The 12,294-nt window shown below is 47.8% G+C and overlaps 5 protein-coding genes; 3 read left to right on the top strand and 2 right to left on the bottom strand.

The window, feature by feature from the left end:
* Window positions 1–62: 62 nt before the first annotated feature.
* On the top strand, window positions 63–1,476 carry GSTUM_00008864001 (uncharacterized protein). XM_002840324.2 has 4 exons: window positions 63–454; window positions 546–771; window positions 835–931; window positions 991–1,476. The coding sequence occupies exons 1-4, from the start codon at window positions 157–159 to the stop codon at window positions 1,348–1,350; spliced, it is 981 nt and encodes a 326-aa protein (XP_002840370.1). The 5' UTR covers window positions 63–156; the 3' UTR covers window positions 1,351–1,476.
* A 1,163-nt stretch (window positions 1,477–2,639) lies between these two features.
* Window positions 2,640–5,023, top strand: GSTUM_00008863001 (uncharacterized protein). XM_002840323.2 has 9 exons: window positions 2,640–2,763; window positions 2,861–2,973; window positions 3,031–3,200; window positions 3,263–3,340; window positions 3,393–3,424; window positions 3,486–3,635; window positions 3,691–3,868; window positions 3,927–4,229; window positions 4,287–5,023. The coding sequence occupies exons 1-9, from the start codon at window positions 2,721–2,723 to the stop codon at window positions 4,501–4,503; spliced, it is 1,284 nt and encodes a 427-aa protein (XP_002840369.1). The 5' UTR covers window positions 2,640–2,720; the 3' UTR covers window positions 4,504–5,023.
* A 16-nt stretch (window positions 5,024–5,039) lies between these two features.
* GSTUM_00008862001 (uncharacterized protein) lies at window positions 5,040–6,820 on the bottom strand (the record flags this gene model as incomplete). XM_002840322.2 has 5 exons in its annotated part: window positions 5,040–5,328; window positions 5,399–6,322; window positions 6,369–6,398; window positions 6,455–6,557; window positions 6,625–6,820. 4 exons carry the CDS (start codon window positions 6,818–6,820, stop codon window positions 5,485–5,487), a joined length of 1,167 nt encoding a protein of 388 aa, XP_002840368.1. The 3' UTR covers window positions 5,040–5,328; window positions 5,399–5,484.
* A 714-nt stretch (window positions 6,821–7,534) lies between these two features.
* On the top strand, window positions 7,535–10,132 carry GSTUM_00008860001 (uncharacterized protein). XM_002840321.2 has 4 exons: window positions 7,535–7,863; window positions 7,959–8,128; window positions 8,179–8,364; window positions 8,416–10,132. The coding sequence occupies exons 1-4, from the start codon at window positions 7,581–7,583 to the stop codon at window positions 9,010–9,012; spliced, it is 1,236 nt and encodes a 411-aa protein (XP_002840367.1). The 5' UTR covers window positions 7,535–7,580; the 3' UTR covers window positions 9,013–10,132.
* A 435-nt stretch (window positions 10,133–10,567) lies between these two features.
* Window positions 10,568–11,588, bottom strand: GSTUM_00008859001 (uncharacterized protein). XM_002840320.2 has 5 exons: window positions 11,469–11,588; window positions 11,233–11,378; window positions 11,129–11,142; window positions 10,939–11,064; window positions 10,568–10,883 (listed from the first exon to the last, which is right to left on the bottom strand). Exons 1-5 carry the CDS (start codon window positions 11,515–11,517, stop codon window positions 10,694–10,696), a joined length of 525 nt encoding a protein of 174 aa, XP_002840366.1. The 5' UTR covers window positions 11,518–11,588; the 3' UTR covers window positions 10,568–10,693.
* Between the last annotated feature and the right edge of the window lie 706 nt (window positions 11,589–12,294).

The following is a 12,294-nucleotide window of genomic DNA, read 5'->3' as shown; positions in this document are numbered from 1 at the left end:
TTCAACTCGAGTATAGTTTCACTGTCACGCTTCCCCTCACCATCATCATCATCATCATCATCGAGGTGAAGGCTGCTCACCACCCTTAGCGTCCTTCAACCACCGATATTCAACCCACTGTTTGTCGCTCCAGGATCGCTTGAGAACATAACGAAAATGGCACCATTAACTAGCTCCCTCGTCGAATACTCCGATTCGGATTCTGACGGCTCCCCCCCAGCTAAAATGGCCAAAACAACTTATCTAACCCCAGCTAACAAATCGCCTACTTCCACTTCCAAGTACTCAAAAGCATCCTCATCCAATTCGCTACCCCCACTTCCTTCGCGTTTCCATGATCTCTATGCCGTTGCTCCGAGGGTAGGCCAGCAAGATGATCCTTCGCTTCATGGTGGAAGAAAGAGGTCCATTCCGCATATTCAGGGGAATTGGCCGACTCATATTTTTATTGAGTGTATGTTTTTTCTCCATATATTTATTTCTCACCCTTTTCCACTTTCAATTTTTGAGCCCCGGAGCCAAAGCAAAACTGACGGGAATTGGAGGGCATCTGTCGCGCTCAGAATTTGATGTCCTCAATGGTGCCTATCATACCGCATCCACCATTACTGCCACAGCTGGTGTGAGGCTTGAGAGCCATCTCAAAAGCGATCTAGGCAGCGAACAACCGCTACATTTAAGCTTAAGCAGACCCAACATTCTTACCACTGCACAGAGGGAAGGTTTTTTGGAGCTCTTGAAAGACAGGCTCGATAAGACTAGAATCAAGCCGTTCGTCCCAACCACCTCTCACACAATTTCACAGAGCGGGATGTCTAACGGATGTGGACCCAGATTCTCGGTAGAGTTTACAGGCTTTGAATTTGTGAGCAATAATGACCGAACACGCTGGTTTTTTGTCTTGAGAGCTACCAAGGGGGATGATGCACAGGTAAAATCTCGCTTTAACACAAGGCTAGACATTATGCCGATAATTGACCGTTGCGACAGCTCCCTCGTCTACTCCAATTGGCTAATCACACCTTTGAAGCATTTGAACAACCGCCACTATACACGGAAAATGGCGACAAACTTGATGGTTTCCATGTTTCTCTCGCTTGGAGCCTTACGGAGCCAGACAAAGACGTGAAAGCTGAGGTGTTTGAGGCATTGAAGACTCATGCTTGCTGGGACAAAATCTTTGGTAAAAGCGAAGTCGAGAGACTGAAATTGCTTATCGATGCCATCAAGGTCAAGATTGGCAACATTGTGCATATAGTCGAGCTAGGGAAGAAGGAGAAGCAAGGCGAAGCCGGGAACCCTAAGAAGAGGAGGGCTTCTTATGACGTTCACGAGAAGCGCAATACTTGAAGGTGGACCCTGATTTTCTGGGGTGAGTTAGTTACATAGGATCCATTTGTGCCTAACAGCCCATAATGTACGGGATGTTCGGTCAGGGGGGAGTCTTTAATCAATTACAACATTTTTTGTCATGGATACAGCCGAGACTATCGGATTCTCTTCTCGTAGTAATAATGATAGCATTCTTTCTTTCCCCTTGCATTTGCAAATCGTGTAGTTTTTGCATCGCATATTTTTCTACACGTGTATTCGAGTACAGTCGCACCTCGCTATAATGGACCTCTTTGTATGAGAAACCTCGCCATTACGAATGAATCGTACGGGAATCAAGACCCCTGTTCCCATACAAACAGTACTCGCTATAAGGAATTCACCCCAAAACCTCGTTATAACGAACAAAACCCCCCAAACTCTTGGCGTTCTTTATAACGAGGTGCGACTGTACATGCTTGGGTATCCTTCTCTGGCACTACTGTACTCGAGTACTCGTACAGTACTATGTACTGTGGATCACGAGTCCACCGGACATCACGCCCTTGCGTTGATTCATTGCATATTATGCATGTACTTGTATCTCACCAATGTGGGCTCATTGTAACCTATCACGGGAGCCGAATTACGGTAATTGTCCCATGCTTCCCCGAGCAAATGCACCCCACCTCGGCACAAACAACCTGTGGAAGTGACTTGTGCGAGTACACGTAGAGCGAGTGAAATTGGTGTACCGAGATACCGCGCACCACTTTCTTCTCCCACCCCCTCTCTCTTTTTTTTTATTTTCCCCCGCATACACTGTGTATCACCAGATGACAAATGATTCCTTGGCATCACGATTTTCATAACTTATTCAATCTTGAAAGCAATAAAATGGGTTTTCTCCTGGGCCAATCAGTGGAGAGGTCCAGTGAATCCATATCTAGATGCGTTACATCGGGGTGTTCATCGCAAATCCTCTCATCCAATGATTGAGGGGACTTTCCTTGTTATGAATCTTATGATACAGCTGCTTCAGGGCTTGATGGTGAAGCGAGAAGTGAGAAAGGGATACTGTAAGGGTTCTCGCAGAATTAAGTCTTGGCTCCCTCTCAGGTTCGGGGAACTTAGGAGAGCCGCGCATACAATGGCGTGTCCTTTCCCCTTACCTTGGTTCCCTGGAGGGGACAGGGCTCAAGGCCGCGGCTAATCTTATCCATCGCATCTGCAGCAGCCATAATTTGGCCCTAATAATGCACGGGAAAAACAAGTTGGTCTCTCCCTTTTCCTTTCGTTTTTTTCTTCCTTCGCTCTTCCCTTGAATTGTCCGTTTACACCACTGAAGATCCATACTTTCTTCTAGACCACTCCTTTTGGGTTTTTATTTCTTTGACGGATCTGAAATCATGGCTAGCAACCGGGTTGATAATCGGCCAAAGGGATCGAGAGGTACCATCATTGCTTAGCTCCTTTTATGCTAAAGGGGGTACAAGAAGTTCTGTCAATTATTGTGATGCTGACTTCGTTCCTTCTTGGGATGTTTTAGGTCGGAGAAGGAGCTCTGAGTTCCTTTCCGAAGATCAATTGGTCCATTTGAAGACGTACCGTTACCAGAGTGTTGATAAGTCTTTGATCTCACGATATATTCTAAAGCATTACGTACGTTTTTATCCGGACCATGAATGATTAAGGGTTGGCCTTGCTGACGGCGTGAAGTGGAATTTTATGGTTGAGCTTCTGCCTCGGTGGTTGGCACCTAATGCTGTTACGCTCGTTGGGTTTGGGTTTATCTTGACGAATGTAATATGCTTGGAAATTTGGCTGCCGGATCTTGTGGGCCCTGGCCCTAGCTGGCTATATTATTCTTTCGCTTTCGGTCTCTGGGCGTAAGTTTGGAAAACTTTTGGGAGATGCTATAGGGTTCGGCGGGCTGATTCTAGGGGTGTAGGTACTCGACCATGGATAATATCGACGGGAAGCAAGCTAGAAGGACTGGTTCTAGTTCCCCTTTGGGAGAACTTTTTGAGTATGGGCTCGTCAATCTTTGGCTCTCTACGATTGCTGACACTGAGATATAGTCATGGAATTGATTCTCTCAATTGCACTTTGGGTAATTGCATATATGGTGCATGGATACTACGATTGGGAACTAGACTGACGGGGTTGTTCAGCCAGTTTGTGCGAAACAGCCTGCATGGGGCTCGGTCCTACCAGGGCTGGTGTCTTTACTGCTTTGATTCCTACTCTACCAATGTTCTTTTCTACCTGGGAGACATATCACTCTCATGTTTTATATCTCGGATACTTTAACGGCCCTACTGGTGAGATATATAACTCCGCTGCATGTACAGGAGATGCGAGCTAACGGTAGTCAAGAGGGATTGATCATTGCGTGTAGCTTGATGGTTATGTCTGGGTACTATGGTCCTGAGATATGGACCTATAGAATTAGCGATGTTTTCGGTCATGAGTGGCTTTTCGAAGATTATTCCATTAGAGATATCTGGATCCCTGTTATTCTGGGCTCCTTTCTATTGGCACATCTCCCATTCTGGTATGTTTGAAACCCTTAAATATTGCGCACAGTTTAGACAGGATCTAATATCCACCAGCATTTATAATGTCGTTATTGCCCGCCGGCGCCAGAAGCTCCCGGTTCTCCCGGTTTTCTTAGAATGGACGCCAATGGTAGTCTTCACGCTCTCTTGCGGGCTCTGGTTGTATTCTCCTCATACTACATTGTTGGAAGAGAACAGACTTGTCCTCTTTTGCTTGACCATGAGTTTTGTTTTTGGCCGGATGACTACGAAGATCATTTTGGCGCATTTGACCCATCAGCCTTTTCCCTACTGGACTGTGCTTCTTGCGCCACTCATTGGCGGTGCCGTGTTGGCTAATTTGCCATCATTTGGGCTGTATATTTACCCACTTTACATGATTTGACCACATACAAATGCTAATCCACCCTATAGTGCCCCTATTTCTTCGTTCGTCGAGCTTTGGTACCTACGTGGGTACTTCGTCTTTGCGGCAATCGTATATTTCCGTTGGGCAATGTTGGTCATCGATGGTATCTGCGGCTACCTCGGTATCCAATGCCTTAGCATTCCATACACACCCGCCTCTCGCCCACGAGTCCTTAACGGAGCGGCGCACCCCCTAAGTCCAAAGAAGGAGAGAGCAGCGTAACAATCTGAGACTTCAATCTTATAAATTATTCTTGCATGATTTAGTGTTCTCTTCCGGGATTTCTTTAACTGTGCCTTTTGTTTTCTTCTTTTTTTTTCTTTTTTTTGGGGGGGTGCGAGCGGAAGACAGTGATGAGGTAAATGAGTTACACTGGGCTAGGGTCTTATAGACAGGGGAGAAGGAAGGGTGACGAGGAGGAAGGGTGAGGAGCTGAGTATTTATATCATATGTCTTGTAATGTCCTTGTCTTTATTTCAACCAGGAACAGAGAGACAGTGGATGTGTGAAGGTGGAGAAAGTTGGGAGGAAATCACGAGCTATATAACTGGCGTCAGAAAGAGGTGGAAGCAGGCGGTAACGAAGTCACGGCATCCGAGATATGCATATATCGAAGTTGGCGTTGATTTTTTTTTTTCCAACTTCCCCGGTTATCAAGAGGAAAAGGCTAAAATTAAAATTCGGGGAGGAAGGAGTACGAGTACAGAAGAAAAAAAAATAGACTACTGTATACCCATCATACTATTTTTGACATTAACTACAACATCAGGATTCATTGAGATTAACTACCGAGTGATATCCCATGATCGTTTACATGGAACGAGGAAAGGAACCAAAAAGAAAAAGAGGAATCAACCGCGAATTCTATTCTACAAGCAAGGAAGAAAGAGAGGGGGAGGAACGTAAATAGTATACAATCTTACAGAGGCCAGAGGCTAGACCAGAGACTAAAGGACGTGCGGAGTGACATGAAGATGCGACGAGATAGATGGAGGAGGAAAAGAGATGCGCCAGGTATAAATTTCGTGCTTGCGAGATAGCCTCCTGCTACCAATCGACCAGCCAGTTAACTAACGAATACCCCACAAAGGAACGGAAGGAAGAAGGAAGGAGAAACCCTGAGAATGCAAAATGAGATGAAATGGAGAAGCTGAGAAGTATTTAAGTCACCCCGCTGTTCATGATAACCCCAGCCTAACGGGCTCATGACTTCGAGGAAGCAGCATCATCCCCGGTTCTCTTTGACCCCTCTTTCTCTTCTTCGGGTGACACCGGTGGCGTCGGTCCCCCTACCGCTGCCCCTTCTGCGCCGGGTGTCACGGCCGTGACTTCTTTCTCGACACCGACCTCGACGGCTTCCTTCTTCACTTTCTTCCGCTCCTTATCCTGCTTGTCTATGAAGCTCCTCGCCTTGTCCACGTTGCTCCGCTGTAGTGCTGCGGCGGCCTCGATGATTTCAGTCTTTGGTTGTTCGGTCGCGGACTTTACCACTACGACTCTAATTGTCGTGACTTGGTGCGGGGGTGCCTGTCCTGGAGATGCCACCGGGGGCGCTATAACCTTCTGTCGCTTGTCGTTCCTGGCGACGTAGCGCACATCTATCTTGTGGAAGATGATGGAATTGAGGTCCTCCGGGTGGAAGCTGACCGTTACATCCATCGCCACGCGGAGTTTGTCACCAGCAACTTGCACGAGACCATCAAGGACCACGTGCCCTTGTGGGGCGGGCGGGCGACGGTAAGTGCGGCGCAGGTGTACAAGGCCGGATTGGATGCCGTGGGAGATTGCGCGCTTGCCGAGGTCAATTGGGGAGGAAGCGGGGGAGGTTTGGGTGGAGTTGTGGGTGGCGTGGAGGAAGGAGTAGGTGTGTTGGAGGGAGGTAGTTACTGATGAGAACATCCAGGTTGGGTAGAAGGCTGTTATTAGGCGGTGCATTGTTGCGGTGGGGATAGGCCGGGTGGTCCATTCGTAGGTTAGGTTTGAGATACGTAGGGGGGGGGGAGTGTCGTCTGGGAGTGGTGGTGGTGGGGATATCTTTAGTCTGGGGACAGTTAGCTTGCGGGGTTGAGAAGGGGGTGTGAACTCACCCTTTGCGTTTGTATTCCCGAGGCCGGAGCCTGCGGTTGTTATTAGAGGAGCTCTAAAGGATACGCATTTGGCAAGGGCAGCTCACGGGTAGTGATAGTATACGGTCGCAATCTCAGGTTCAATGTTACCGCCAAACTTTTTTCCATATCTTTTCCCAAGATAGTCGATAAGTGCGTCGACGACCTTTCCTATAAAGCTATTAGCTCCAGCCACATTTCCAAACCCCGGCCAACAAAGTAGAGGGGAAAGGCTCACGTTTCCCTTCCAGTGCCCTCTGTGGGTCCTTCCTAAACTTCATATACATAGAATATTCCGGATCATCGGGGCTATACTCCCTCTCAGGGACAAACTCTGCAAACCCGAGCGGTATAAAAATTGGATTCTCCCACCCGTTCCCATATATCTGCAGCAGCCCATTCGCCGCGAGCTGAAATCCGCTAAGCCATATCATTGCTCGAGTAAATGTGCCGAATCGACGTTCTTTAGGGACGAAGCGCACGCGGTATATTGCGCCACCGTCGTTCGTAAAGCGGCTAGGGTAGCGGGAACACGATAGAAGTGTTCGGAGAGATTTGAACATTGCACGGAGTGCCGCGGGGGTGACTGCTGTGCTTTCCTTCAAAAAATTAATAATTTTGCTGTTGTAAAGGCTCACGTCGTGGGGCAGGTGGAGATGGATGGGTGGATGGGTAGATGGGTGGATGTCTGAGTCGTTAGGAAGACTATGGAAGATGATAGTATCGTGATAGTAGCTTTGCCGCGTGGAAGGTCAGATGTTACGGATGCAAGGAGGGAGCCCTTCTAAAAGGGAAAAAACAAATGAAGTCGAGGAGTTGGTTAGATCGAACAAAGTAAATGTATAGAAGAAAGTGGGAAGGGGCAAAAGAAAGTGTTGCAAGTTTGAAGAAAAAGAAGAAAAAGAAATTGGATCCCCAAGGAAACCGAAGGGGAAGGAAGTAAAGAGATATCGATAATCCACCACGGGCAGCTGGATACCGTAGGGTATCTTTCAGCACTCGCTTTAGTTTGATTAGGTAATTCTCATCACAGCATCAACATAACTCGACCTGGCAGCTTTGAAAACCGCACCCACCCTTTCTACTAGCTCCCAAAACTCCTTCCCACTGGAACACGCCATTAAACGAACACACACTTTTTCCACCATCGCGAATAGAACTCTAGCCTTTTCTCTTTCCTTTTTGTTTCCCGGCATGAGGGTTCTCCCTGGTCTCGTCGTCTCCTGTTTCGCAGGTGTCGCGGCGTCATCGACAGTCTACGAGCTCTACCACGACCATTCCGATGACGCAACGTCAGTATCGCCTGAAGAACTTGCTCTCTCTTTATCGGAGCGTTTAGGTGTTTCGAGGTATTATGAGTTGGGGCCACAAGGGAATCCACCGCGATTGGACTTGGATGGGGGAAAGTCGAGGATGTTTCGAGCGCGGATTGAGGAAGACTTTGTGCTCTCAATCGCCGGAGCATATGGTATCGGAGGTGTGATTCCAAAGTTCCCATTTGTACCTGCACTTTTTCTTGGTTCCTGTGGGGTATCATGTGGTGGTTCCTGACAGATTATTCCCGGTAAACAGCTACTCAGCCGGAAAGTACACAGATCGGTCTCAGGGATATGCCCAAGGCGTCGGCATTCGGCGAGTTAATGGATGTCTTCGTCCGGAAGAACCGTCAGTTTTTGGAGGCTGCTGTGCCAAGGGTTGTGGATATGTCACCGTGGGGCGGAATGTGCGTGGGTGTTTCCGAGGTACAACTAAAATACCCTAAACGGCTGGACCGCTGCTGATTCTTGAATAGAATGAAATCAGCCTTGACCCCAAGGAATATACACCCACCATCGAGGTTTCCGAGGATGATTATGGTACACCTTCGGAAGCAGCCAACCTTCTCAGGGAATATGGCATCATCAAAAAGATTACCCAGCGAGATATTAGGTCCTTGCCTGGACAACATCTTGCTTCTTGCCATGTTGCGGGTGTAGAGGTTTGCGTATCTCTTCTTCCAAACGATTTACAGATTACTCATATTCAATAGAAATACGTCAAGCAATACGGCCCAGAGTCCAAACAAGCACTTAACGCAGCACAACTATACCTATCCCTAATTGACGACATCCCAGCACATATCAGGTCTACCATCCTCCTCCTCCCAGCAACCAAAAGCAATACGGGTGTTAGTGCCTTCAAGATAGATCTTCACAAGGCATACAAACGCTCCGAGGAAGAACCCCTCTCCTTCACCGCCCACTCCCCGCCACCCGCTGAGGCAACCTCTGCTTCCTCTGAAAACCCAAAAAGAATCCTCGGTCCCATCCCTCGCTGCTACTCTTCCCAGAATAGCTGCACAAACGCAACGAATGCCTGCTCCGGTCGTGGCGAGTGCGTAAAGTCGAGCTTTCCGACTGACTGCTGGGCCTGCTCGTGCAAGGGACCCGATGGGAAGAAGATGGATAAGTGGGCCGGGGCTGCGTGTCAGAAGGAAGACATTAGTGTTCCCTTTAACCTGTTCCTTGTGCTTGGCATCGCCATCATCTTTGTATCAATCTGGGCTGTTGGGTTGCTGTATAGCATTGGTGATGAGCCACTGCCCAGCGTTCTCAGTGCGGGGGTTGCTCCGGCCAAGAGAGGATAATTCGGATTATTCACTATTATTGTTACTATGCATATGCCTTTGTTGCTTTCCCTTCCCTTGTCTTGTTGGTATTATTATTTTTCCTCTTATACACTGTTCATCTATCGCTGTATTTTTTTTATTTGGTTTGGTCGTTGAGGTGAGGGGGGGAGCTGGATATCATTTGTGGATCGGACTGGATTGAGAAAATGTAACCGTACGACTACCGTATTGCACGTATTGCACGTATTGCACGTTGGAGGGGCCGGATCTTGTGTGGGAAGAACAAAAAAAGAGGAGGCCAGTGGGTCAGCGGGAAACGTGGTATCCTCCAGTGCACTGTGCTGTAGACTATATATAATCGGCTCCACATCTTGATCTTGAAATGAGTTATCCCTTCGTTCCAGAATTTCACAGCCTTACTCCGTAGTGCCTATTTTCCCCTTCGATCCGCAAAAACTAGGCTCATAAAGGTATGGCTTTGGTCACTCAATAGGGACCTGGCCAATGGAATGAACCCGAAGAGTTAATCCATCTCTTCCCGGGGTAACAATACCACCACCCTATTCCTATTCAGCTCAAAAGCGAAGTCCTAGACACCGCACAGCCGAAAGGTCCATACGTAATCCAAACCAGCAGAAATACAACTTCGAGCACGACATGACATTCGTAATCGAAAGACGTTTGTGAACACAACTGCCAAATGCACACTACCAAAATCCAGCCTTTCCCGCTTGCATCCCAGCGCCATGCAACAGTAATCGTATCCACAAACGCCCGTTCAACCACGAGCACCGTACTACCGCAGACTAATCTTTGGTAATCAAGAGGGAGGTAGAGAGAGGGTGCGAAACCCTGTAATCTAGATGGGATGAGATGAGATGATCTACAAACCCTAACCCGCACCTTCTCATCTTGCAGAGAAAGAAGGCTGAAACTGCATAATATATCGCGCACACCGTACTTGTATGTATACATGCCGGTAATAATGTCAGACTTAGGGGAGGCGGGGGGGTTAGGAGTTCGGGTCGGGTGTGTGCAGCACTGTATGAAGATTGTGTGGGATTGTGGGATTTGAAATTGTACGGTATTGTATGGTGAGGTGAGGTGACAGTAGCGATAAGTTAAGGGGGGAAAGGAAAGTGCGTACAGTACCTGCGATCCGCCCGCCCCCCCACCTATCGTACCTGGCCATGGGGTGGCTTGTGTGCGAGTGCTTGTGCTCGAGTACCGTATTGGTGGTTTGCAGAGTTCGATGTGGTCCTTGTAGCGGCAGCTGACTGACTGCCTTTCTGGTAAATTGAAAGTAATCAGGGTGGGTACTGTAGTGGGGTTACGCGCTTTCCCTCCTCCACGGCTTCTGGTGTGTGGTATGTATGACGGCCTGTGAGCCTTATTTTTTGGCTGGTGATATTCAGGATTGGTTGAGGGTTGTGGTTATGGTATGGTAGCCTTATTTATATCGTGGTGGGAGTTCGTATCGTGCCGGGTATCGGTACGGGATGTCATATCTACGGCTCTATTTATGACGGCTAAACGCACTTTTTTCTCGGCTCGGCCATGTGCCAGTGGGGAATACGGTACTATACCCACCCTTATTTATTCACTCATTCATTACCCGCTCCCTCGTTCATACCAGTATCATCATTGCTATTGACCATGGTATCACAGTTACCCCTCTAACTTCGCACATCAAATCAAGTCACATCTCCCCACACTGACTAATAATCACGTCCGTTGTCGGACGGTCCAAGATGACCCTGACATTCTCGACCTTGCGAACAACATCCATGCCCTCAATCACCTTTCCGAAGGCGACGTACTTCCCGTCCAGGAACGGGGCTACTTTCGAGGTTATGAAGAACTGGCATCCATTCGTGTTTGGGCCAGAGCTGTATTTGATTTAGCCAGCGATAGGGGAGGGGGGGGGGTGTGAGTGAAGGGTACTTTGCCATAGAAACTATTCCCGGTGCATCATGTTTTACGGTGAAGCCTTCGTCGGGGAAGCTTTCGGAAGAGTAGATACATAGGGCGCCGGAGCCGTCGTTGTTTAGGAAGTCGCCTCCTTGGATCCTATTCCTTCGTTAATCCCACTCTTACCTACCCTTTACTATTTTAGGAGGTGGGCAGGACTTACATGAAGTCTTTAATCTAGACACACGTACCAAGTAGCACAGTCAGCTGTGTGAAGAAGAATAAGTGAAACAAAAAAAACAAAAAAATAAAGCAATCATAACTCACCACGCGATGGAATTTACATCCTTTATACCCCAACGGCCGACCTCCACGGCCCTTTGTCTCGCCGGTGCAAAAGACACGGAAGTTCTCGGCGGTTTTGGGCACTATTTTCGAGAATAGTTGGATTTTAATGCGGCCGAGGAGTTCGCCTTTATTCGTTCCCTCATCATCAGTACCATCAGCCATCGTGATCGCCTGTGAAAACGAGGAAAGGCAAGGTGGAGAGAGAGGGGACATACCGCCTAGAGTCACATCCAAGAAAACTACCGGTTCGGGTTGGTCCGCCATTGTGAATTGATTGATTGTCGAGCCGAGTAGAGGGCCTCGGGATATATATATGGTGTTTGTGAATGGTGGACGAGTTGCGGCTCAAAATTATGGAGACAGGCGTTGATGTTGGAACTCGGAAAAGAAAAAGGTCTTGGCACAATACCGGTACAGTCGTGTTCGTAAAGTCTTCATACCTCGGCGGCGCAACCACACAACCACAACACCTCTCCATGGAAAATTGAAAAAAAATTCAAACAACTCAATTAAGAAAAGTATATGAATAGAACTAATAAGCCTTAAGAAAATATTATTACCACTTTGTATGACCACCATCTGCATCTAGTACAGCCTGTATTCTCTCAGGCATCCTATCTATCCACCCATCCAACTTCTCTTGGGAAATTAAATCCCATTCCTCCTTTGCTGCCTGAAATAATTCAGCAGCACTGTGAGGCCTCCTATCCAACCTGGAGAATCAATTTCTGAGGGCTCTTTTGAGCAGAGCCCAAGTGTTCTCAATAGGATTGAAATCTGGTGAGTTGGGTGGCCAAGGCAATTTTTGATAACCACAGTCTGACAGCAATTTTCTGTTTTCCTCACCACCATGCCAGGAGGCATTGTCTGCTGCTAGGTAGATGTTGTCAGAAGGTCTATCCAGACCTTCTATAAAAGGGATAAGGTATGGCTGGTGGATTTCAGTTGCATATTGGTGGGAATTAAGGCCAAGTCTGTCTCTTTTGCTGGTTCTTTCTTCCTCCCTCCTCTTCCTCACAAGAATTAACTCAGTTCTGCCAC

Source organism: Tuber melanosporum (genome assembly GCF_000151645.1).
Source record: "Tuber melanosporum whole genome shotgun sequence assembly, scaffold_5, strain Mel28".
NCBI classification, from domain to species: Eukaryota; Fungi; Ascomycota; class Pezizomycetes; order Pezizales; family Tuberaceae; genus Tuber; species Tuber melanosporum.
The sequence above is the reverse complement of the archived record's forward strand: the minus strand, read 5'-3'. Positions and strand labels throughout refer to the sequence as shown.